This window comes from Elgaria multicarinata, chromosome 10, assembly GCF_023053635.1.
Source record: "Elgaria multicarinata webbii isolate HBS135686 ecotype San Diego chromosome 10, rElgMul1.1.pri, whole genome shotgun sequence".
NCBI lineage: Eukaryota > Metazoa > Chordata > Lepidosauria > Squamata > Anguidae > Elgaria > Elgaria multicarinata.
In genome coordinates this window covers 28,195,793-28,221,976 of record NC_086180.1, presented here as the reverse complement: position 1 = coordinate 28,221,976, position 26,184 = coordinate 28,195,793, and the positions used below count along the sequence as shown (strand labels likewise).

Genomic DNA, 26,184 nt, shown 5'->3' with positions numbered 1-26,184 from the left:
TCTCCAGGCTAAACCTGCCCAGTTATTTCAGTCTCTCCTCATAGGGCTTTGTTTCCAGACCCCTGATCATCCTCGCTGCCCTCCTCTGAACATGCTCCAGCTTGTCTGCATCCTTCTTGAAGTGTGGTGCCCAGAACTGGACACAATACTCAAAATGAGGCCTAACCAGTGCTGAATAGAGGGAAACCAGTACCTTGCATGATTTGGAAGCTATACTTCTATTAATGCAGCCCAAAATAGCATTTGCTTTTTTTGCAACCACATCACACTGTTGGCTCATATTCAGCTTGTGATCTACAACAATTCCAAGATCCTTCTCGTTTGTAGTATTGCTGAGCCAAGTATCCCCCATCTTGTAACTCTGCATTTAGTTTCTTTTTCACTTCCTATGTGTTGTGGAAGTGAATTCCGTAGCTTAACTATGCGCTGTGTGAAAACATACTTCCTTATATCTGTCTTGAATTTCCCACTATCACTTTTATGGGATGACACCTTTGGGTTCTAGTATTATGACAGGTAGACAAATGTCTTCCTATCCATTTTCTCCACAGCATGCATAATTTTGTACACTTGTGTCATGTCTCCCCTTGCTCCCCTTTTTTCCTAAGCTAAATAGTCCTAGATGTTGTAACCTTTCCTCAGAGAGGAGTTGGTCCAGTCCCTTGATCATTTTATTTACCCTTCTTTGGAACTAATGCTCCTGCAAATGGAGGTTTCACATAGCCATGATTGCTCATAGTCATTAATAGAACAGCAGTCCATGAATTTGTCTAATGCCCTTTCAAGCCCATCTGCAAGAGCATTAACGTACAGTAAGGTGCTGTCACTTTTAATTGAAGTGCTGTCTACATAATATTGCATTGCCATGCATACCTACTTGGAAGTAAGACTTGTTAAACCCAATGGAACCTGTTTTGGAGTGAACTTGTTTAGGATCACAGTGTATGGGTAGTATCCAATGTTAGTCCTACTCAGAGTAGACCCATTGAAATGAATGAGGTTGCGATGAACTGAAGACTCGTTCATTTCAATGAATCTATTCTAAGTAGGACTAACATTGGATACTAGCATATGTATGTTCACGATCATAATAATTCATTCAAATAGATGCCCTAGAATCCTTCGATTCTTAAGGCAGGAGTTGCAAAGAACAATTCCCCTCATTCTGTGGATCTACACAACATAAAATCTGATTCCCTAACCAATACATGGAGGTCAAGTCATTTTGAGGTCTCCACTCCACTTACACTGTTTATAAATAGAATTCAATTGTTATTTCCCAAATAAAGAACTGTCAATTTCACATCTGTAACATATTCATTCACATCCCAAAAGTAGATCGTTCATGACTAAATATAAAAAGAACAACCCACAGAATGTGAAGACAGTTGAAATCAACATACAGCCCCATCCTATGCATGTGTACTCGGGAGTAGTTTCCACTGAATCCAATGGGACTTACTCCTAGGTACAGGTACAGTCTAGCTTTCTCTGGATTAAATTTAAAGGTTAACCACACTAGCAGTAAAAATGACTTTTCCATATATTGACTTCTCACTGTCAAAGTTATGTTACAAACCTGGGGAGGGGCGGGCTTCTTTTTTTCAAAGCTCAGCTTTCTCTCGATAAAAGTTATGCTGTTGTTTTCTTTGACAAAATTCAGATTCTGTACATCTTCGAGCACTTGGTGTTGAACTTCACTGATACTTGGAGAAGAGAGCTGCAAATGCAACAGAGGTTCCAGAGTCATATTGTTAATCACAAACCTGTGGGTGTGGCTGCGGGAGTGTAGCTGGTGCAGGATGCGGCCGCTAGATTGCTCAGTGGACCTTCTCTCTGCACCCGTAGGATTCCTATGCTGAAAGCTCTGCACTGGCTGCCAATCAGCTACCAAGCTATGTTCAAGGTGTCATTGCTGGTTTATAAAGCCCTAAACAGCTCAGGACCAGGTTATCTGAATGATTGCCTTTTCCCATATTATATTATTATTATTATTATTATTATTATTATTATTATTTATATCCCGCCTTTTTCCCAGTACTCCAGGTGGTTTACAAGATTAAAACATGTACAATTAAAACATATAAATATAAATTACAAAAGTTAAAATAGAATTAAACCTACAGTAAAATTAAAAACATGTTACATTTTTAAAAACTGTAACAGGTTAAAAGGGGGGAATCCAGTACATTAACACAGGTCCAGAGTAGTTCCAAAAGCCTGCTGAAACAAAAAAGTTTTTGCCTGCCTCTGAAACTGTAGCACAGAGGAAGCCAGCCTAGCCTCCCTGGGAAGAGAGTTCCAGAGCCTTGGAGCAGCCACCGAGAAGGCCCTCTCCCGTGTACCCATTAGGCGTGCCTGGGATGTCAGTGGGACTGAGAGAAAGGCCTCCATATAGGTGGCCCTGGTCTCTACATTTTGAGCGGGAGGTCTGGCTGACCATACAGCAGCCTACAGAGGTTCATTTTGCTGTGAAACAGAGGAGAGCCTTTTAAGTCGTGGCACCCATGTGGAATGATCTCCCCATTGAGTTCAGGTGGGTTCCTAGTGTGGAGTGCTTCTGCTGTCAATTGAAGGCACACTTGCATTGCCAGCTACCCTGGTTATTTTAATGAGACATTATTCTTTTTATCATTATTTTATTGTTTTAATTATTGGGTCTATTATATTTTATCATGATTTTATTTTGTGAGCCATTTTGAAATTTATTTATTTTAAAAAAATAAAAAGCAGTATAAGATTTTTTTTGTATTTTTTTTGTCTTTGGCATGGTCAGAAGGTGGAATTTGGAAGCTTTTGCTACAGCTTTTGATTAACTACAGCTTACTGTGTTGTATGAACCTAGAACCATGGGTAACCTTAACTATGATTCATTTGAATAAGCCAGCTTCACCAACCACACTTTGATGTTGGCTTGTTTAAAATAGGAATGTCATAGAATTCTGTTTGGGGGGATGGAGCTCAATGAGCTTCCCTTGGTTCCCACCCCCCTGGACTTTGATATATTTTCTGCAAATTGGCCCGACTCAATCTGCATCGAGCTGCGCCAGTTTGCAGATTTGCGCAAATTATAGAAATTGCAACCAAAATTAGCATAATTTTAAAAGCAAACAAAAAACAACCCCCACAGCCAAGTCAGGCAGACAGCAGAAGTCCATTGAGCCCCCAAAGGGCCAAATTTACAAGCGATGGACAGCCCTAATTTGAAACTAACCATAGTCATGGTTAACCACCATTTGCTGCTTTCAGACAACACTAATCAAAAGCAGAATTAAGAATTTCCAAACTCCTCATCACAGCCACACCATGGAAGAGGAGGCAGCTTGTTCCCATTTCACTAGACCAACCTTCTCCAACCTGCTATCCTCCAGATATTTTGGTCTATAACTTCCATCATCCCCAGCCAGCATGGCCAAACTATGTGTTAGGCTCTGCACTGAATGCAGCCACTGTCTTGCATGCATATATCAGAGCTGAAAAGGTGGGTGTCAATTTGGCATCGTCACTCTCCCAAATAAAGGCTTCCTTTGCTGTTTTCTTCTCTTTTACAAAGCCCCGCAGCACATGAGATAAGAGGTACATTTGCTACCTTTCTAAGAAGAGGTGTCTTTGTGTAGTGGGGACTGAACTAAAAGTTGTTCAGTTGCAAATATTAATTCATTTTAATATATGCACATTAAAAATGGCTTATTATCTAGCAACTGGCCGACAAGACCACATCATGCCAGTCCTCTTCCAGCTTCATTGGCTGCTAGTCCAGGTCCGGGCCTGATTCAAAGTGCTGGTATTAACATTCAAAGCCCTAAACGGCTTGGGGCCGGGCTATCTGAAGGAATGCCTCCTCCCATTTGTGCCTGCCCGGACCCTAAGGTCATCCTCCGGGGTCCTTCTCCATGAGCCCCTGCCAAAGGAAGTGAGGCAGGTGGCTACCAGGAGGAGGGCCTTCTCTGCTGTGGCACCCCAGCTGTGGAATGAGCTCCCTAAGGAGGTTCGCTTGGCACCTACATTATATGCTTTTAGACGCCAGATGAAGACCTTTTTATTCTCCCAGTATTTTAACAGTCTATAAATTAATTTTAACTTTGCTGTTTTAAATTAGTATTTTTGCATTGCTGCTGTTTTTATCTTGGTTGTTCTTTTATACTGAATTTTATATTATGGTTTTAAACTGTTGTTTTGTTTTGAATTGTCTGAATTGTCTTAATTTTGTAAACCACTCAGAGAGCTTCGGCTATTGGGCGGTATAGAAATGCAATAAATAAATAAATAAACAACACAGACTCAAAGGGCAGGGGAAAAATATATCCATCTAGATGGCAAGCCAGCTGAGCCAATTTAAAATGAATGCCACTAGAGAGCACTGTCCACACACTGGCTGAGCTATAAGACAGGAAAGAAAAGCCCTGCTAAGAGTTCTGTTATTTTCTGGGACAGGGGAACTTTTCCAAACACACAATAGTTTAATAACCCAGACAGATCATTTCTGTGTCTGCTTAATTGGGGCTTTCCCCCAAGGAACTATGCATAGGTGAGGAGTCTTAACATTATGCAGGATTAATTCCAGACAGAGATAGCCTAGCTAGGGTGATTTATGCTTTTGTAACATCCAGATTGAACTACTGCAATCCAAGGTACATGGAGCTGCCTTTGAAGACCTCTCTGAAACATAAATGTCTCTGAAACATTGGCCCAACATATTGCTGCTAGATAGTTGACTAGAACTGGCTGAAGGTAACACATCTTACCAGTTCGTAAGCAGCTTCAATGACCGCTGATCCATTTCCAATCACAATTCAAAATGCTAGTGCTTCACTTTAAAGCTCTATACAGCTAGGGACTCAGGTTGGTTGGAAGATTAACACGGCGACAGGCTAACATTGCTACCCTCCTCAAATTGAGAGTGAATATGGTGTTATGGTTAGTGTTGGGTTGGGACTCAGTAGATCTGGGTTATAGCCCCCACTCGGTCATGACGTTCACTGGGTGACTTTGAGCCAGTCATAGGCCTTAGCTAGACCTAAGGATTATCCCATGCAAATGGAGGGGTCGTCCCTGCCTGCTCCTGGGATCCCCTGTGTGTCATTTGGATGTACAGGGATGATCCCAGGACAATCCCGGGATATAAGCCTGGTCTAGCCATGACCATAGACTCTCAGCCTAATCTACCTCGCAAGGTTGTTGTTATGAGGATAAAATGGAGAGGAGGAGGATCATGCCTTGGGTTCCTTGTATGAGGGGCGAAAGGCGGTATATAAATGTAACAAATAAATAAATAAACAAGCAATAATACTGAAACTGTGGGGAAAGATCTGCATCTATTTGCAAAGCAAGAAATAAGGGAGTTTCATCTATTTGCAATGCAAGAAAAAGTATTGTAACGTGTAACATATATCATAGTGACCTGCCCCAATGGGACCATAAACTCAGCAGTCTTTCCCCTATGAATAGGAAGGGAGGGAGTCAGTGGGCCACAGATTCCCCATCGCTGGAAGCCATTATAACAAGATGTAACATCCACGGTTACTGAAGCCAAGATTATATTTAACGTATTGGATGTCATTCTCATTGTTTGCTGTGGTTTTTAAAGATTGTATTGCTACAGACGGGCTTGTCCTTTTCAATTATTGCACAGCACCTAAGAAGTTTAATGTCATCATCAATGACTCAGTAGGAAAGCGCCTGTAGTCTACTCACTGGTATGAGAGATTCCCCCATGGAAAAGGATTTCAGTGCTGATGACATCCTATCTCTCAGGAGAGTGATGAGACAACACAGGCAATTTGTCACAATTTTCTTTACTGCCCTGTTGAACCTCTGGAGCTCCTCCACAAGCTGGGTATTGAGAGCCTCATATTCTCTTCTGGCCAGATCCATCTCGTCTCCTGCCGCCTTTTGGTGGTAGCTGTTATAGTCCAGCAGTTTGTCATAACGCTTCTGAATAAGCTTCTGAGGACCTATGAATAAGGCCTGTAATGCCGAGAGTGGGGTCAACACCATCTTGTCGACTTGCCTTGCCTTGAGGGGAGAGGGAGGGGAGCCAGAACAAGGAATACTTAGCACCAAAAAAAAGCATCACCCAACACTCATTCATCAAAACTAACACGACTTGTACCACAATTATGTATGCAACAAATTAAGAATGAATCAAAGGATGTAGCTTTGTTATAACACACGGACTTATTTGATACCTGATTTGTATCAAATAAGACTTAAACATGGCTGAAGAAAAACTAATAGAAGTATCATGTCCCCTGCTTCTGAAGCTCTGTACTACCCCAAGGAGGACTTGATTCAGATAGATCACTGGTCACCCCACTTCATGGGGAGCTCTCAGCATCCCCTTCTATACCTGACAAGCCAGAGGATGTTGCTCTCCTGTCATCTAACTCTGAGGGAGACTCCCCTAGGACTTCTCCTGTCCCTCAGTCAGACAGGAACAGAGACTGCAGAAGCAGACACTGCTCCTTTAAGAACTACAGTCAGCTTCCAGCAGGGGTGGGGCCACTAAAGGGTCAGGCCCTGCCAGCCTTCTTAAGGCCTCAGTTGACTATAGTCCTTTGCTGGGACAACAGCTCCTTATGGAAGAATACTCCAACTATCACTTCCAGCAGTATACTCTCCAAGGTGCTGACATGACTCTGGCCTTACTTAGCATGACCCAGAACTGACAGTGACTGGATTTGCCCATGTACATTTGTTAACCACCCCAGCCAACCGCCCCAGCCAGGTTCATATATAACAACAAGCTGTTCCTGCAAGGGTAACTAGAGAAATCAAGCAGAATGCATGGGGTGGTTATTAAGCCACTCTGGCTTATTATTTTATGTATTAATTCATTTACAATATTTATATACTGCTCTCCATTCAAAATTTCGGAGCGGTGTACAAGATAAAATAAAATAAAACCAGAATAAAAACACTTTAAAATGGTTTTTAAAAAAAGCAAAAAAGCAAAATGTAAAGTGAACCATGGCTGGTCATTATTAGCCACCTGCATGTATGCGAACTGGCCCGGTGAGTGCTGTTGTGCAGTCTGCTTCCCCTGGGACTTACATTTAAGTCAGGACAAGTATTTCCAGAAATGGACAATAAATACACAACCTGGGAAACCTGGGTTCAAGTCCTTGCTAAGCTAGAAAACTAATTGGTGACCAGCCATGTTTTTCAACCTAACCTATCTCTTGGGAGAACATTAGGGGGTGGGGAGCCATGTGCAGGCCCTGTGTTGATTCTGTTCTTCTTCCAAAGAGCACAGGATGGCAAACAACGCCCCCACCCCCTTAGTCTCTTCACTACTATCCTATGAGGTAAGAGGCTGAAAGACATGGCTGGCCCAAGGTCACCCAGTAAGCTTTGTGGTTGGGCCGAGAGATTAAATAAGTCTTAATTCCAACACTCTGCCCATTACACCATGCTGGCACTCAGCCCAAGTTGTCCAGGGCTTTCTTCCTTCTGGTGTGGAAAGCCGGGATTTCTTGATATACAGTACTATTAGGAATCCTGATAGTTGGGCTAAAAAGCCAATTCTTTCCCCTCCCCTCCTCTGGCTAGATCTGTGGTGGAACGTCAGCAATCTGTAATGAAAGACAGCTCCTTTAAACTCTCCTTTGAAACCAGAACATATTTCAAGAACTTACAAATCCTTTGTTGGGATTTTCAGCATTGAGCAACATGTCTGAAGAGCTGGTTTCCTCATCTTCTCTCTCATGGAGGAGATCTTGAAGTTGAGTTGCATTTTGTGCAGCCAGAAGCATAGAGTCCTGAAAAGAATGAAATGGGCCAAAGACAAAAATGTTAAATATACATGTGCACACAACACCCCTACACACCCCAAATGTGGGCTGCACTGTGCAACAGTACTTAGAAGAGCATACTAATGTAAGGAATAAAAGAAGATTATTTATTTATTTATTTATTGCATTTCTATACCGCCCAATAGCCAAAGCTCTCTGTAGATGCTAGGTATTTCCCTCTTCCATGCAGTGTTTTGTGTATATGTACACTAAGCAAGGGAAAAGCCCATTGGGCTTGATGGATATATGCAACAGGAGCCCTATTCGCATGATAATGATGTGCGGGGCACTTCATCCCCAACACTGCAACCCTGGGCTAGCCCTGCCCCAACTGCCGCATGTTGGTCAACCCTGATTGTATGCACCCCTGAATTGCAAGCAGCTGCTCACACCTAGGCTTTGTTTTTCAGACCTCCGCCCCCACTCAAAACATGAAGGGGAAGGTTAGCCAAGGGATGAGAAGTCAGGGTCTGGGCAGCACCATTAATGAACTTGTTTGGACAACACAATAAGCCATGGTGGTTAAGCACTTTGAGCTAAACATTATGGCTTAGCACTTAGTGTGTTGTGTGAACCATTCCTCATCATGGTTGCTACAGAACCATGGGTTAAACATGCTCACTAACCATTTGCTGCAAAAGGGTTAGTGGCCTAACCATGGCTTAGCATGTTGCCTGAACAGGCCCAATGAGGGCCAACTATGGGCTGTACCCTTTTAGACTCCAAATGGGACAGCGTTCTCCAAACTCTTTGGGCCCATGCGACATCTGTCCTGGGCACCACTACAAAATGGTTGTCATGGAAGGTGTGGCTAGTCACAAGTAGCCTGTGTACAAGGCAGAAGTGGGGTCTGAGCCCCAACACACAAAACATCTCCTTCAAATACAGTTTTCCATGCCCATGGGCATCACATTGTCCACCCCGGAAATAGAGGATCATATTTTTTCAATATGCCCCCACCAAAAAAGCTCCCTGCAAGTAACAACAACAACAACAACCACAACAGGGATCAGACATTGTTACAACCTCTTATTGATTTGCTTGTTTATACTTAGAGAGGTTTGATCTATATAGTAAGAAATGAATATTTCCTAATTAACCAATGAAGTGCCTCAGACTGTGTATGATGTTCTTATGGGAAGTCTATATCCCATTCTGCATCAGGCCATAGACGTATAAAGCCCTAAAAAGATCTATCTGCCAGCAGTTACACTCATTGAGACCTAATCTTCATATCATTCTGTGACTTGAGAATCCATCTTGGTTTTAGAAATGTTAAAATGTGGATTTAAAAATGAATAAATCACAGGAGATGCAAGGGGAGAGCTTTTTTAAAAAAACAAAACAAAAAAACAACCCAGCCAGAGATTCAGCTCAAGCTTCAGGTAAAGTATACTCATTCAGAAGCAGCCAATATTTGCTGCAACTTGTGAGTAACAAGTGGCTTTTTTTTAGCAGTGCTACATTGCACTCACCTCCAGATGCTGTAGAGACAACGAAATATTCTTTACGCATAGTTTGACTGTCTTTTCTAAACTTCTGAATAACTTCTCCTCCTTATTAAAAGTTTCATCTTTCACCTAAAATACATGGGAGCATTATGCTTAGGGTAAGAAAACACTCTTCAGTAATTGGTGAAGCCGTCTTAATGCTAGCAGAAATAATCGAATGAAGCACTTCTGGTTCCTTCCATTGAAACTACAAGAGGACCTTCATGAGGTGGTGAGCAAACTGTGCAAGCTTCAGGTTCACACACGGCTTCCTTCCCTCTCCTCCTCTAATCATGGTTTGTCATTTCATCCAAACCTGGACAAACTATCATTCATCCTAACTCTGGTTTATCTCACAGATTGGGCAACCCGTGGCTCACAGGTGCATGAGGCCCTGAGCTGCTCTCCTTATGGCCCACAGAGACCCATCTACTTTTCTCCACTGCACAGCTCATCAGCCATCCTTAGTAAAAGGGAAATAGCGATCTTGATCAGGATTGCTGGGGTGTGAGGAGGGCTTTAGCCTCATCCCACCAGTGATCTTTGCAGGCAAGATCACTGCTAACAGCAGTGAGGAAACAGCAGTATTGTTCTGGATTGCTGGGGGTGGGAGGAAAGGCGTTAACCTTGCCTCCTTCCAATCCACTCCCAGCAAACATGATCAAGATTATTGTTTCCTTACTAGCAGCAAGATTATTGTTTCCTTACTATCTTGCCAGCAGGGAGCACTGTAAGGGAAGATGTTGATGTCTGCAAGGATTGCCAGGGGATGTCAAGAGTGTATGCATGTATGAATGGGTGGGTGCTTATGAGTGGTGGGAGAGTAGTGTGGGACCTTGAGATGAGAACACGAAGTGGGTGTATCTTCTGTAAAATGGGATTAACTGATGAATTTAAGATAGTGTGTATGTTTGTGTAGATGGATGGGTAGATAGACAGACAATCTTTCACCCTCATGAGTCTCCGTACATCTACTGATTACTACTTACAACTCTCTATGCCCCTCCCATCTGAAATACAGTGAATTGACATGCAAAACAGGGCCTTTCCTGTGATGGCACCAAGACGTTGGACTGTCCTAGCAAAGGAAGTCCTCCTGGCCCCATTGCCGCTCGCCCTTTGAAGGGCAGCAAAGTCATGCCTTTTTCAGCAGGCTTTCACTGGTACTGCTTTTTAAAACTGCTTCTCTGACGCTGTTGTTTTTATTATGATCTTGATTTTTACTGCTGATTTTTAATGGATTTTAAGTTGTTTTGAGCTTCTTTTATACCTTGGATACTTTGTATAGGATGGAGGAAGCAACAATTTCCTACATACATAAACATAAGGCTGTGATAGTGGAGGAGGTGTTAAGTGGAGGAGAATGGAGCAATACAAAATGTCACCTCTTTTGTAAGAGGCTCGATTTTACAGGAAGTGAAATGCAAACGAGAGATCACAGAACTTAGTGTGGATTGTTACCCTTTCTGCAGCAGAAAACACACACACTCACTGATGGTTTGGATGCATCCTTGGAATACACATGCTAACAAATGCAACTCTTAAAAGCTTTAATAGACAAAAACAAAGCACCCACAGCCCTCTAAGAGGATAGATACAAATTACTTTCCTTGATAGAGGGGTCTGCAACATATTAAAGAAGTATGGAATTTATTTTACTACACTCACATAGGCTTTCATGTTTATCCTCGTCTCTTAGCTTGCATAAAAACGTAGACAAGCAATGCATCATTTTATATCATACGTTCGTTTGTCCCTATGCTCATTATTGTGCATCTGCACAGTTAAGATGTATGCCAAGTTTGAGAGACTCCTGTTATTTCGGTGGCTGACCCAGACTTGTTCTGATCTGTAAAAACGGATTGGTATTTAATTGTATTTTTTTATATATATATATTTTTGCTCCAGTTTTCTCTCTTTGTGTAGAAGAGAGGCTGGGCGACAACCTTGAATATATCTTATCTGCTCTTCTCATCTAATGCTGAAAGCGATGCTGCAGATGTCAGAGATGGGAAATGTGAGCCCTCAGAACCTCTAATTAAAGGGATGCTCAGGCGTTCACAAAAGCATCACACACATCCCCCCCCAAAAAACCTACTTCAGTTTGAAAACTGTTTACAAAAAGGAACACCAAAACAGAGAGAACTTCCTGTCTGAATAAAAATTCTTCACACACACACACACACAAAATTCATTGCAGTGGTGGCAGAAGTCTGTGCATGTTGCTGTGGGACAGTTAGGACTTGGCTGTTCTTTTTAATGTGTTTATTTATTATTTATTAAAACATTTATATCCCGTCCTACATCACTAAGATCTCAGGGCGGCGTATAGATAAAATCACGCCAACAGTATAAAACAATAAATATACATAGCCAAAAACAAATTAAACCATTAATCAAGCTAAAACAAGTATAGAATTTTAAAACAATTAAAACTATATGCAACCTTGGTGAATTTAGCTATTGAAGGCTTGGTTAAAAAGCCATGTCTTAACTTGGCGCCAAAATGAAACCAGCGCCAGTCGGGCTTCCAAGGGGAGGGCATTCCGCAGCCAGGGTGCCGCAACAGAGAAAGCCCTCTCCCATGTCCCACCATAGCATATGCATTGGTGGGATGCGGAGCAGGGCTCCTCCAACAGATCCCAAGTCTTGGGCAGGCATACATAGGGAGAGGCACCCCCTCAGGTATCGAGGTCCCAAGCTATTTAGGGCTTTAAACGTCATTACCAACCCTTTGAATTCCGACCAGAAGTGTATAGGCATTCAAAAATTTGCAGATTGTTTGGAAGGCAAGAAAAGATACACCAAAAGCCCTCATGTTGGAGAACTGGACTTACTGTATCAGCGTGTAACGGGTGTTTTAGATCACAATGATCACCATCAATCTGCACAGCAGATAAGTCCTGGCACAGAATCATAGAATCATAGAATAGCAGAGTTGGAAGGGGCCTACAAGGCCATCGAGTCCAACCCCCTGCTCAATGCAGGAATCCACCCTAAGGCATCCCTGACAGATGGTTGTCCAGCTGCCTCTTGAATGCCTCTAGTGTGGGAGAGCCCACAACCTCCCTAGGTAACTGATTCCACTGTCGCACTGCTCTAACAGTCAGGAAGTTTTTCCTAATGTCCAGCTGGAATCTGGCTTCCTTTAACTTGAGCCCGTTATTCTGTGTCCTGCACTCTGGGAGGATCGAGAAGAGATCCTGGCCCTCCTCTGTGTGACAACCTTTTAAGTATTTGAAGAGTGCTATCATGTCTCCTCTCAATCTTCTCTTCTCCAGGCTAAACATGCCCAGTTCTTTCAGTCTCTCTTCATAGGGCTTTGTTTCTAGACCCCTGATCATCCTGGTTGTCCTCTTCTGAACACGCTCCAGCTTGTCTGCATCCTTCTTGAATTGTGGAGCCCAGAACTGGACACAATACTCTAGATGAGGCCTAACCAGGGTAACCAGGCATTGTGAGTAAACTTGTGCCTTTGTCTGCACTGAATCTGTTGGGAGTGGGAGGTGGCCGGAGGCTTTCCTGATCCATGGCTGCAACAGCATCCATTCAGATTTCTGAACTTCAGTGCAAACAAGGCAGCCATGCTGTGCTACAGAATCGGAATAAAGACTACATATTGGCAGGTTGGGTTCATTTGATTATTTCTGAGCATAGAATTTAGTTTCCTGAGGATCAGAACACATAGTACACCGGCCATTTAGCTTTTTCAAAACCTTCTGAAGAGCAAAATACCGGACAACTGCATACCTGTGGTTCTCCTCCAGTTAGAATTTTCAAGTGCCCGGTGACTCTCTTGGACTTCTTACTAATTGAGTGAATGTTTAATCTTGAAAACTTCTCTTTCAGAGATTCATCTTCATCATTCTTCTTATATTTCAATACTGCAATTAGACATATCACACACCAATAATAACAATTTGTATTTCCAGGCCACCAACCCAGCCCTACTTTTCTTTAAAGCCACAAGAGACCAGAGAGACGGAGGTTACTACTTGCTGTACTTGTGAAAATAGCAGAGATAAAATCCTCATGGCCATATAAGCTTTTAAAAATCTGTCTCATTAATTGCTCCTGTTGTTTGCAGTAGCACCATTGATGCTTTTTATTTCGAGATGTATAATCCTGTGTGCTATAATAATTTTCAAGTCTTTGCAAGCTAAACCCCAAGTGAGTCTGCCTGGGAAACGCTCAAACAGAACAAGAATGCACCAAACTTTATTATACACCTTAAGCAAACGCAAGCACCGAACAGCAGACCTGAAGCAAATTTAATATTTGAGTCCTCTTCTCACTAGGTAAGATGAGTGGAATGGGAACCAAATATAATATTTAGTTCTGGGATTTAATTATTCCTTATCTACGAATAAACTGATGAAAAGTCCTTTGGTGCTTATGAAGAATAATGGTTGTTATCCATGACAGCCAAGAGGAAACTCCATATACAGAGGTAAAATACCTCAGAATACCAGATACAGGGAATCCACAGCAGAGGATAAGCATCACTTTCATTCCTAAACTCATGAACTTCTAGAGGCATCTGGTTGGTAACTGTTGAAAAGGAACAATGAACTAGATGGACTTTGACTTGATCATGCAAGGCAGCATAATGTCATTTAAGGATCCATTTATTCTCATAGCAAAAGGCTGCATTTGGCTATCGTGACAAACCACACTTTATTATAATGGGAGTGAGCCTAGGCCAAGGGTCCCCAACATCATGCCCACGGGTTCCATGGCACCTCCAGGACCCTCTAATGGCACCCGCGAAGCTCTCTACTCCCTGCCCCTTTCAAAGTTTATTTTTAGCCAAAAACAACAACAACCCCCTAACAAAAGTTAGGGGACTATGTTCTCCTTCCTGTTCCTGAACCTGCCGGTGATCAGCTGTTCAGCGGGCAGGAAGAGGAGGAAAGAGTTGCTTCCTGGCCCTGCACAATCATTTTCTGTCTGCACAGAACTTCTCTCTTTGTGCTCTCTCTCGCTCTCCCTCCCAGACTCCCCACCCCAAGCCCTTTCCTCACTATCTCTCTCCCTTCCTGGTCCCTAGCCTTCTTTTTCTTCCTCTCCCCTCCTAGCCCCTGGCCTTGCTCTTTCTCTCTCACATAACCCTTTATCTTGCTATTTCTCTCTACTCCCAGCCTCTATCTTCAGTCTTTCACTCCCAACCACATCTTCATCTCACTGTTTCTCCTCCTAACCTCTAGCCTCATTCATTCACTCTCCTCTATCCCTTTGCCTTCCTATTTCCCTTTCCCTCCCAGTGCCTAGACTTGTTATTTATCACCCCTCACCACTTTTGACTATCCAGCCTCCCAACACAGCCATTAGATGCCTACTCACATCCTCCACGGGAGCCATATTGTGGTGGTGCCCCCAGCAGTTTCTCAAATTCCCAAATGTGCTCATGGGTCCAAAAAGGTTAAGGACTCCCTGGCCTAACATTTCTCGGGGCTTGTCTGCTCCTCCCCTCCCCTCTCCTTCTCCAGCGTAGTCACAAGGAAGAGTCTGGAAGCTTTCATTTAAGTTTTTATATTAATCACAGCTTGTCATGTCATCTGAACCTGACAAACTATAGCTAGTCTTAACTATGCCATGTTTGAAGCAAGCCAACTTCAAACCATGGGTTATGAAGCTGTGCTTGATTTGAGCAAAACACAGTTAAAAATAGCCACAGTTTAGCCACACTAAACTGCAGTTAATTTAAAATTGAAGTGGAAACTTCCAATCTCATCTTCAAGGTTGTGCTGGAGGAGAAGGAAATGGAGGAAGCATGCAAGCCCAGGATAAAGTGAGGTTCATCCCTGACACAATAAACCTTGGTTTATCACAATGTCTGAATGCAGACACTATGTAGCCAAGCCTAGTTTTGTACTGGATATAGTTATAGATAATCCTGACACCCAAATCCTTAAAATGAGTAACTCCCACTTGAATATACTTATATTAACACAGTATAACTACCTGCCTTCTACATCCTCAACATCATGATCTGAACAAGTTGTGCAAACTTTTTCACAATCTGTTGTATAAAACAAGCTTCTATGTGCAGAAGAGATTCTCTGGATGGATCTCGATATTACTTGCAGGAGCTGCTGATGCAAAGAAAATGGCTACATAAGACAGTCAGTTACAGCACTTGGAAAAGGTTTTCTGGATACCAGCCTTACAGTCCCCTGAGTTTTGGCCATCATCAAAAGAATGGTAGCACATCACTTTTCTTTCAAGAGGGCTTCATCTGTATGAATAAAACCTTTGACAATCAGGCAAAACTGAATTAACAGAGACTGAACCCAAATTAATCTCACTATGTGAACTAAGTCCCTTTAAAAAAAAACAACACCTTTCCTGGCACGGTTACCGCTGCCTCTTCAGATGCTCACGCCCCTGTCCCAGTTTGTGTAAAGCTTGGTTCAACTTTGTGACATGTTTAAACATCATGTAAGATATGTCAAGTCCCTTAAAACAATTTAAACCTTGCCTGTACTTATATGACAGCTTGGTACTCCACTTTCATGCCATTAATATTTTCTCACAGGCCTCAGCTTTCATTCAGTTTTTGTTTCAGGGCTATAACATTATTACTTCCTGAAATATTGACCTCATGAGAGGAATGTTTTTAGCCACCATTTTGAAGTTGAGCTGCCATCTTGGAAAACAGGCCACATGGAAGTCCATAAAGCAGGGGAAGGCAATCCGGTGCCCTCCATACATTTTGGACTACTTGAGATGGAGGCCTAAGACACAGAAAAAACTGCTTCTATGAGCCAAGCCAAAACCTTCAGCGCATTCACAAAAACCCTGCTGGGTCAGGTCAAAGGTCCATCAAGTCCAGCATTCTGTTTTTCACAGTGGCCAACCAGATGCTTCTTGGAAGCCCATAAAGCCATTGACCATGCCATCTGGGGCTGATGGGAGTTGTAATCCAAAACATGTGAAGAGCAATTGAAAGCAATAACCTTCTCCCACAGTTTCCCCGTATTGCTGACTTTCTCTTACCTATATCCTTTCGCCTCTTTAGTTCATTGATGTTCATATTCATGGCTTTCACAGCAACCAGGGCATCCTGCAGTGCGTTGTGGTCTGGGTGAGCCATGGGAGTTGCGTTCAAGAGTTCACATAGTAACAAGGGATATTTCATCACACGCTGTATGGGTTTGATCATCAGAGATCCCATGTCTAGTAGATTTGGTTTCCCCCTGAAATTTAAACAAAGCCATGTTAAATAAACAAACGAGTTCCTCAAAGTCAGGAAGAGGAAGAATTTATTAAACGGCACCTTTCATAACACATCCACAATCCATTAAATGATTCCTTTTACTGTAACAAATTTGGATGGCAAAAGAGTGCACGAGCTCTGGAAAAACAAACAACCATTAGCATAACGGTTGAATCATTATAATGGCAGGTATACCTGCTGCTGGCTAATGCATTACATTCCTTATTGATCGATCTACCCATGTAACTAATGTCACCAACTATTTGATGTTCTGAACAGTCCACTCCAATAAATGAGCCTTAGCCAGCACAAAGAACTGTTTAGTTCAGTTCCAATGGCCATTTAAGCCTCCTTAATATTTTAATGAGGGAAAGCACCCCCACCCCCCTCATTTCACCCCATTAGAGCAAGTGGTCAGGGAATGCAGCAGATCTCTATTTTGATAAACGGAAGATGCACAGCTGTTCATCAGCAAAGTAAAGGATAAAAGCTCCCTCCATAAATGTGTAGGGGTGAATTAATGCAGAATCAGGTGTGTGGGTTGGGGGAGTGGTTTGAGAGGATTTTAAAAAAAATCATCCTAAAAATCAAGAGATGAAGGGATCTGTTTCAAACTTGGTACATCTATATCCCTCCTTAGGAGCTATCATGGGGCCCAGTTTAATCCCTTTATCTTTAAAAATGACAGCAATCTAAGCATGGTAATTGTAATTGTGCTTTTAACATGTTGGTTGTTTTATTATGGTTTTAACGCCCAAAGAGCTTCAGCTATTGGGCGGTATAAAAATGTAATAAATAAATAAATAAATGGTTAATTGCCATAGACTACAATGGTGCGGTTATCTAAAAATGGAACAGAGATCCAAACAACCTTCACTCTGCACCGCAGGTATCCAATAGTTTTAAAACTGTCCCCTAACCACACCAAAATTCAGATCCATCGGACCTGTCAGATCCTCCGGACCTTTGAATTTTTAGTGCGGAGTACATACCTCTACTGTGTATGGTGAGATCTAGGGTGACCATATGGAAAGGAGGACAGGGCTCCTGTATCTTTAACAGTTGTATAGAAAAGGGAATCTCAGCAGGTGTCATTTGTATGCATGCAGCAGTGGTGAAATTCCTTCTTCATCTCAACAGTTAAAGCTGCAGGAGCCCTGCCCTCTTTTGTATCTGGCCACTAATGTGGCTTGAAAACAGTGGTCCCTACGTGCAAAACTTGTTTTCCTACCTCCCGCAAGCAGGTCTTACACTTTTCTTTATAGCATTTATTATATAGTCTCTCTAGGCCCTTTCACACTTCATCCACATGAAGGGGGCTCAGGGCTGGCCCTACCATTAGGCAAAGTGAGGCAGCTGCCTCAGGCAGCAGATGCTGGGGGAGGGCGGGCAGCAGCCACCCCTTCTGATCTTCAACAACATGGATATGATCAGGCTGCACCAGCAAGTCCTCATGGGAAAATGCAACAAAAGGGATGCAAAATACAAGCTAAGCCAATAGGATGTACTGCCTGTGTTTTTTGGGCCGAGGAAGGTGGAGAGAGCCAGGGATGCATACTCTGTCTCCTGTTGGTGTTGACAAGGATGATTTGCAAAGGCCGCTGTAACTGCAAAGGCTGCTGTAGCAGAATGCAGTTATGGAGCCCTATGTGATCAGGAGCCGTGAGAAGCCAGGACTTGTGGTAGCATGGAGCAGTACAAGCATGTTCCAACAATCTCGCTTACACAGCCCTTGCAGAGCTTCCTCAGCAACACAAGCAGGTCAGGAGCGGAGGGAGCAGGGCGGGAACGCACCTCTCCCTCCATGGCTACAGGAAAGCCCTCTTCAGCAAATGCTTGACAAGGCTGAACGTGTTTGCATAGTTCCTACACAATGCATCATTCATAGCTTGGCTCATTTTCGTGAGCTAGCAGCTATGCTTGGTGTAGATCTGGCCAAAGACTTTCCACTCCCTCCCTTCCTGATTCAGCAGTTGTAGCTGGCTCTGCTTCCTCCTTGCTTGCAGCTGGGACTTTTCCCTCCTCCCTCTCTTGCTCCTGAGTAGACCTGGGAGAAAGGGTCTCCTGGCAGCCAGGCAGGCACTCCAGCAATGGCTCAAGTCTCCCACCTGGTGTGCTGTCACTGGTGCTCTGGTCAAAGGAGGAGAGTCAGGAACCAAACCAGGGCTCAGGATGGGGTCAAAAGGTGCTTTAGGGCCCCAGGTGAGGCATCCTTGCAACAGGACTCCTTGGGGTGCCTCACATCTTCTGTGGGAGTGGGGAGTGTAGCGCAGTTACGGTCTGGATTGCACTGTTATAGCATGTGTGGATGTTATTATTTATTTATTTATTACATTTATATACCATCCCATAGCCGAAGCTCTCTGGGGTAAGGGGATTTGTAAGCACAGACACTCCCTATTCACCTTAGATTGCTCCTGGGGCAATAATAATAATAATAATAATAATAATAATAATAATAATAATAATAATAATAATTCTTCAAGGATTGGTGACTGACTGTGTTCCTTTTTGCTGCTTGGTGCTCCATCAAATATAAAATTCTGATTATGCAGCACAACTGATTTCTTTTTTAAAACTTCAGAATTATTATTTGTTTGCTACAGAAACTCCCCCCCCCCCACACACACACAAATGCAAATCTTTAATGGGGCCAAGTAGACTTCAAGTGTCTTTGCATCCGTCTTCGGTGGCTCTTTGGATAGCTGCCTAAGTGATAAACAGCCCTCTGCCTGCATTTCTGCATGACACCATCTAGCAATATGGTTTGAAAGATAGTAGCTTTGCTAAGAGATAATGACTCCCTGGGGCATGAAATGCTCCCGAGTTCAGCCCATCTAATTCTGCCCAGTCAGATTGCCCAGCGATAGCCACTCTCCTTAGATTAGTTGCGATCTTAACACACCTCCTTTCATTACACCGTGGCCCTAGAGAGAGCGTGGTCTCGCTGCGGAGGTTAAAACAGATGTGTAACAACTTGTGACATCCATTGTGCAGAAAATTAAGTTGATAATTCATTTGCAATGCCTCTTCAGCCGTAGCGTCCTCACGTGAATTTTGTCAAAAATTCCTAGGGCCAGAAGTAGCTCCTCTAATCTCATCGCAAATCACTGCTGCTCCTTTATGCTCAAATTAACGCAGCTGGTTTAATTCTGAGAGCATCCGCTCCTGCCGCAGATGGCAGGCAACAGAACGAAGTCATACACGGAATAACAACAGTACACTCGGCCTCCCCTCCCCTGCCAAGTTGGCACAATTGCAAGATGGTAGAACCCCATGTATGTCGCCTGAGCAACTTAACAGAAGGGCAGGATGCAAAATTGGATGATAATAATAGATCAAAATTGCTGGTTTCTGAAAAACCCAGGTAAGCAGGACATCATTTGAAATCCTCTCTTTATATAGCTCTAAAATCCCACATATAGACTAACCTATTTGCATGTCACGGCAGTAATTCCTGGGTTAAACTAACCCAGGAATTGCCGTGGTAAGCACTGCACATGCATTGTTTCTACTTTTAATTAAGAACCCAGAAATGCTCTGTTTCTTGGTTGTTTTGTGTCGTAGAATCATAGAATAGTAGAGCTGGAAGGGGCCTATAAGGCCATCGAGTCTAACCCCTGCTCAATGCAGGAATCCACCATAAAGCATCCCTGACAGATGGTTGTCCAGCTGCCTCTTGAATGCTTCTAGTGTGGGAGAGTCCACAACCTCCCTAGGTAACTAGTTCCATTGTTATACTGCTCTAATAGTCAGGAAGTTTTTCCTGTTGTCCAGACGGAATCTGGCTTCCTGTAACTTGATCCCATTATTCTTGAGCCCTGGGTTGTGCGAACCTGGGTTGTGCAACCTAGAGTTAACCCAAAAACAAACCATGGGCAATTATTGGATTAACTGTGAATTGTTTAACCAATAAACAGCCCAAAGTCCCTGGGTTGTTAATTAAAAACAGAAATGACAAGCAGCACACTCATCGCTTCATTCATCCCTAGGAAACCCTGGGTTAAAGAACCCAGGAATTGCTGCTGTGATATGCAAACCAGCTCGCTGACTTCCTTCTTCCTGCATTCATATGGGCAGACAGAAGCAGTTTGGTTCCCTTGTCCCACCAAAAGCCAAACTACACTTTATGCGTATAGCATAGCATGTATCCGAGGATTATCTTTTTCATTACTCTAGTATAAGCCCAAAGAGCGATTTCGATTAGGACCACAACACCCTGGGAGGGGAGGATTAACCCACCCACCATTTGCTTTCTGAAATCCCCTTTCCCCCATGGGCGAGGGATTAACTAAAGAAAAAAGTCTCTTTTGGTGTCAAGGTTCTACACAGACAATCTGGCAACAGTTCCTCACGACACAAAACTGTAGGTACCACTACATAATTGCAGATGAAGAACAGCAAAAAGAAACTCCTACACCAGCCTCCTCAACCTGGTGACCTCCAAATATTTGGGACTTCAGCTCACATCCTCCTCAGCCAGATTGGCCAATGGTAAGGCATTATGAGAGTTGTAGTCTAAAACATCTGGACGGCAGCAGGTTGGAGAAGGGTGTCCCACATACAGAGAATTAGCATGCCAGGAAGAAAGCTGCCTCTCAAACAGCTTTGTATTTAAGCACTCACCTGGACACCATAGGTGACCAGGCCCACATCTTTGGTGCCATGCACGGGAAGGAATGCAAGTGCGAACTTTCTCAGTGCTGAGGGGGAAAGGAACAAGGGGACAGGAATGAGGCAGCCAGAGGAGGACAAAGAGAGGGACGTGGGGCGCCCTAATCACCTCTCCTCCCTCTGACCTCCCATTCCTCCCCCCGTTTTTTAAAAAATTTGATTATCTGTAGTTGCACAGCTGCAGAGATACATATAATCAAATTTTTAAAAATTGGGGGGAGGAACGGCCCCTTGCCTCCACCCCAGTTTTTCAATTACTATTTACCACCGGGGTGTGTGTGAAGGAGAGGAATGGGTCCACCCCCTTCCCTGCCCAGTCCATGGTGACCAATCAGGGGGCGCCATGGGCTGTGACATGCTTCCACTGCTTCCGCTAAGTGTCCGACTTTTTTGTAGTGGAGTTTCGGGGGTTTGCCCCCGGGATGGCAACTCTTCGCAATGGCAACTGCCTCATGTAGATGACGTGCTGCTACTATGAATCCAACCTGGGACAAACCCTTCGTGTAGACGTGCCCCAGGAATTGCGGGGTAGCAAAGGAGGGGCTGGTTACTCCATCCCTCTTCTTTGCCCAGTATAGAAAGCGAGCAGGTTAGCAAAGGAATGAATCCTCTCTGCTCCTTCTCAGCCACCACAGAAATGCACAGAACTGTTGAAGGAAGAATCCTCCTTCCCCATTCTGCAGCATAGTTGTAAAATATTTTGCAACCTAGTAACTTTTGTAGGCTTATTTACAAGACTGGCTAAGAATCCTTCTTCCTGACAGCTGGGCCTAATCTACACCAAACAGGATACTGCACTCTGAAAGAGGTATGAAAGTGGTATATGGTATGTGTCAATGGGCCCCAACAGTTGTCAGTGCATTTCAATACTGCTAAAAAAGCAGTAGTGTGGATCCTACCTCTTATATACTGATTTCATACAGCTTTCATAGTGCTATAATCTGCTTGGTGTAGATCTGGCCACAGTCTGTCCACTCCCTCTCTTCCTGATTCAGCAGTTGTAGCTGGCTCTGCTTCCTCCTTGCTTGCAGCTGGAACTTTTCCCTCCTCCCTCTCTTGCTCCTGAGTAGACCCTGGGAGAAAGGGTCTCCTGGCAGCCAGGCAGGCACTCCAGCAGTGGCTGAAGTCTCCCACCTGGTGTTCTGTCACTGGTGCTCTGGTCAGAGGAGGAGAGTCAGGAGCCAAACCAGGGCTCAGGATGGGGCCAAAAGGTTCTTTAGGGCCCCAGGTGAGGCATCCTTGAAACAGGACTCCTTGGGGTGCCTCACATCTTCTGTGGGAGTAGGGTTTGCAGTGGAATCCCAATCCTCCTCCTCCAAAGTGGTCTCCCCTTAGATGGGGCAGCCAGGGGCTGGATAAATTCCTGGAGGAGAAGGCTATCAATGGCTACTAGTCTTGAGGGCTATGTGTTACCTCCAATATCAGACACAGTAAGTCTATATACACCAGTTGCTGGGGAACATGGGTGGGAGGGTGCTGTTGCACTCATGTCCTTCTTGTGGGTTCCTGGTCAACAGCTGGTTAGTCACTACGTAAACAAAATGTTGGACTAGATGATTGGTCACTGTGTAAACAAAATGTTGGACTTGGTCTGATCCATCATGGATCTTCTTAAGTTCTTATATTCTTAAGGTAATTCAGCCCTGCACTGAGCTGAGGAAAGTTGTTTGGGCATAGAATTAACCAGACAACTTGACTTGACAGCTTGGGGGAGCTGCTACCTCATAATACAGTACAATACATTTCCCTGTTTAAACAAAATGCAAAAACTACACTCTGAAGAATTCTCATTTCATCGTAGCCCCATAATTGTGTGTATGTGTGTGTGTATGACTGTCAAAATTATTCACGGCATCTCACCGAGGTATTTATTCTGCTAATCACCAACATACTGTCTTTGCCATGAGTTACAGGCTCAGTGTAGCGTCAGCAGAAAGGGATACTGTAAGGCTGAAATGTCTTGTAGACAGGCGTTTCTTTCCAGTGTAGGATTCCACATGCAGAAATGCTCATTAGGATTGCCACAATAACAGGGGTGGTTATTGTGCCTGGGTCTTGCATACTGGAAGGCTTCATGTATCCCCTTACAACAGGGCCATCTGCAAACTGACCTCTGAAAGGTAATTGCTGATGCATTATTGACCAATTTGCATTCTGTGTGCAAGTCACAGTTTATGGCATCTATTTTTGAAGGTGATAAGTGCACATTAATTTGTGGAAATGCAGCACAAGCAATTTGCAGCACATCTGTGCCATTCTCACGCACACATGCACAAGCTCTCTTTCCTCCTTTTATACATACAAAAGCGCAGATTTTCTATTGTTTCCATAACCTCTTTATCATTGTCAGAATCTTCACCCATTTTTTTCTTTTTTAAATAGGCAGTCATGGCCCTATTGATCCCTGGAATACTCACCTGCATGGCCCAGTTTACCCCATCTTTGTACTTATCAGCCGTACAATATTCCACCCAAACGTCAGCCTGATGAAGATGTGTCAAAAGCAATTTCCAACATTTTAAATGCTAGTCGGTCAAGCTAAAAATAAACTCATCATCTGTCTAACTCGCCTCTGCGTTTCTTGTTCAACAGACCAATGCAGTAAGGGTGAGTGGAATGGAACAGTCTTGTTCCATAATGGCTGTAGGACGTTGGCTTCTAACAGGTTCCACTTTGGTAGAACTCCAGTTAGAAATCTAGATTCTGGAATGTCAGAATAGATTTAAAAGGCTGCAACCCTGTTGGGAGGGCAAACAGCAAGCCTGCTGAAGCCCTTTTGTCCCAATGGTCTTCAACAGAAGAGGGTTATTGTCTCCAGGTTCCACCAAGCCCCCAACGGTGATTTCAGAGTCACAGTCTATTTCAATCACCCTATGCAATTAAATGGAGTCATTGATTTTCCCAGTAAATTGCATAGTGGGAGCCAATCAATCAATATATTGAAGGCAACTGAATACAGGTTTTAGCCAATTACATAGACAAAAGTTATACACAGAGTATAAAAGAGTGGAATCAGTTGCCTGGTGAGGTTGTGGCCTCTCCCACACTAGAGGCCTTCAAGAGGCAGCTGGACAACCATCTGTCAGGGATGCTTTAGGGTGGATTCCTGCATTGAGCAGGGGGTTGGACTCAATGGCCTTGTAGGCCCCTTCCAACTCTACTATTCTATGATTCTATGAGTGTCATATAAAAAAGAACAGATAAAATGTTATAAAATCAAAGAAGCTGCAGATTCCAGGCAAAAGTTGGATTGCAGCCAGCCGAGTTCACTCCAGAAGAGATTTTTAAGGGAACCAGGAAATCCAGGGCAAAATAAGGTAAAGCTGGATTCTGTAAGCATCTCTACAATTTAGCTGCTGCGGACCAGCTTCCCCAGGCCACACAGAGTCTATGGAGTTTGGGATTTATTTATTTATTTAACTTTCCCGAAATTTATGCAACTTTATTTGCAGGAAAATATGCAAGTTTCTCCTGAGACACATGTCAAGCTGAAAAATATACACAGGGAAAAGTTGAATGGAATGGGGGACAATGCGTTAAATGTTATATACTAACATAAATAACGTCAATTGTTGCGAACTTTCTTATGGAATTGTTTACATATTTTTCCACATAATGGAAAAATAAATAAATTCGAATCCGTCTGAGAATGGACACCAGAACAAATGATACCACACACAATTGACATGCAGGATGGATTTCACAACAACTAGGCATGCCTAAATATAGCTACTTATACTTTGATCTAAGTTAGATAAGGTTTATTATTCGATCAAATTCTATGGGTGCATAATTAAACTTTTCAGGCAAAACAGAAAATCAGCTAAACCTCCAGGCTTTATTCTTTTTGGCAACTGTCCTATCTGTAATCTTGTCTCTTGCCCGTTGAAGATTATTATTTTCTCCACATCTCTCAAGTTGTCTTCAAACCTTTCTCTTTTAATTTCTAAAATTGCAATCCTGGGCAAAGTAATGTGTCCAGTTAAAATTAGTGGGACTCACATAAAGAACACAAGACTACAGACATACAATGTGATCCTCTTAAGCCACAATACTTGAGCCTCAAATGGATTTCTTATCAAGTTAACCTGAATAGTCAAAAGATTTCAGGATAACCAGATCTCCAGTGTGCATATGTGCATGCATGTGTGTCTTCATGTGGTGGGGCATGTTTGAGCAAGGTAGGCTAACAGATCCATTGGTATGGAGGGCCTTCTCAGTGATGGCCCTCCAATTTTGGAATGATCTCCCCGATGATGCCCACCTGGCACCAACACTGTGATCTTTTTGGTGCCAGTTTAAGACCTTTTTCTTCACTCAGGCATTCAGCAGCATATGATGAGTTTTTAATCAGGTCCTGGATTTGTCTTATGGTCATTCATTTAAAATTGTTGTCTCTGTGTGTTTATATGGGTTTTTTTTATGTAAATGGTTTTACACTTTAGAAAATATCTTTCTAAAATAATCAGAGAACTTTGGCTAAGGGGCGGTATAAAATGCAATAAAATAAATAAATAAATAAATAAATAAGAAGAAGAAGAAATGTCATCAACTCCAAGAAACAATAGACCATGTAACAGGAGGAATGGATTATATGGACAGACACAATACAGCTGCAAAAATAATTTACCAACAACTGGCCATCAAATTCGACCTCATGAACCACCTACACCATACTCACCCCAAACAAACTAGGAAAATGCATATCATAGAATATACTGGGACAGAACAATTCATATGAACAAGACAATACCTTGCAGTTGACCAGATATAACAGTTATAGACAAGAAAGGAAAGAAAAACACACATATCTCATTGACATAGCAATATGTAATGACAAAAATGTTACAGAAAAGGTAGAGGAAAAGAGAGGAAAATATACACCACTGGCCACAGAAGTTGAAGAACTATGGCAACTGGAAAAGGTCACAATTATTCTATTAATCACATTAGTCACCAGTCACATCAAAAAACTATACCAAAAACCTTCAGAAACTGGGCCCACCAA

General features: G+C 43.0%; 1 protein-coding gene across 1 annotated transcript in view; it reads right to left on the bottom strand.

Annotated features, from left to right (window-relative positions):
* The window catches only part of ARHGEF38 (Rho guanine nucleotide exchange factor 38), a 60,309-nt gene that overhangs the window by 7,034 nt on the left and 27,091 nt on the right, over nucleotides 1-26,184 (bottom strand). The window contains exons 6-11 of the mRNA XM_063135649.1: nucleotides 16,283-16,482; nucleotides 13,034-13,167; nucleotides 9,269-9,373; nucleotides 7,638-7,760; nucleotides 5,695-6,015; nucleotides 1,580-1,720 (exon numbers count right to left, since the gene is read on the bottom strand). Of these exons, the coding sequence (XP_062991719.1) occupies nucleotides 1,580-1,720; nucleotides 5,695-6,015; nucleotides 7,638-7,760; nucleotides 9,269-9,373; nucleotides 13,034-13,167; nucleotides 16,283-16,482 (1,024 nt within the window). The remainder of the gene's footprint in view (nucleotides 1-1,579; nucleotides 1,721-5,694; nucleotides 6,016-7,637; nucleotides 7,761-9,268; nucleotides 9,374-13,033; nucleotides 13,168-16,282; nucleotides 16,483-26,184) is intronic.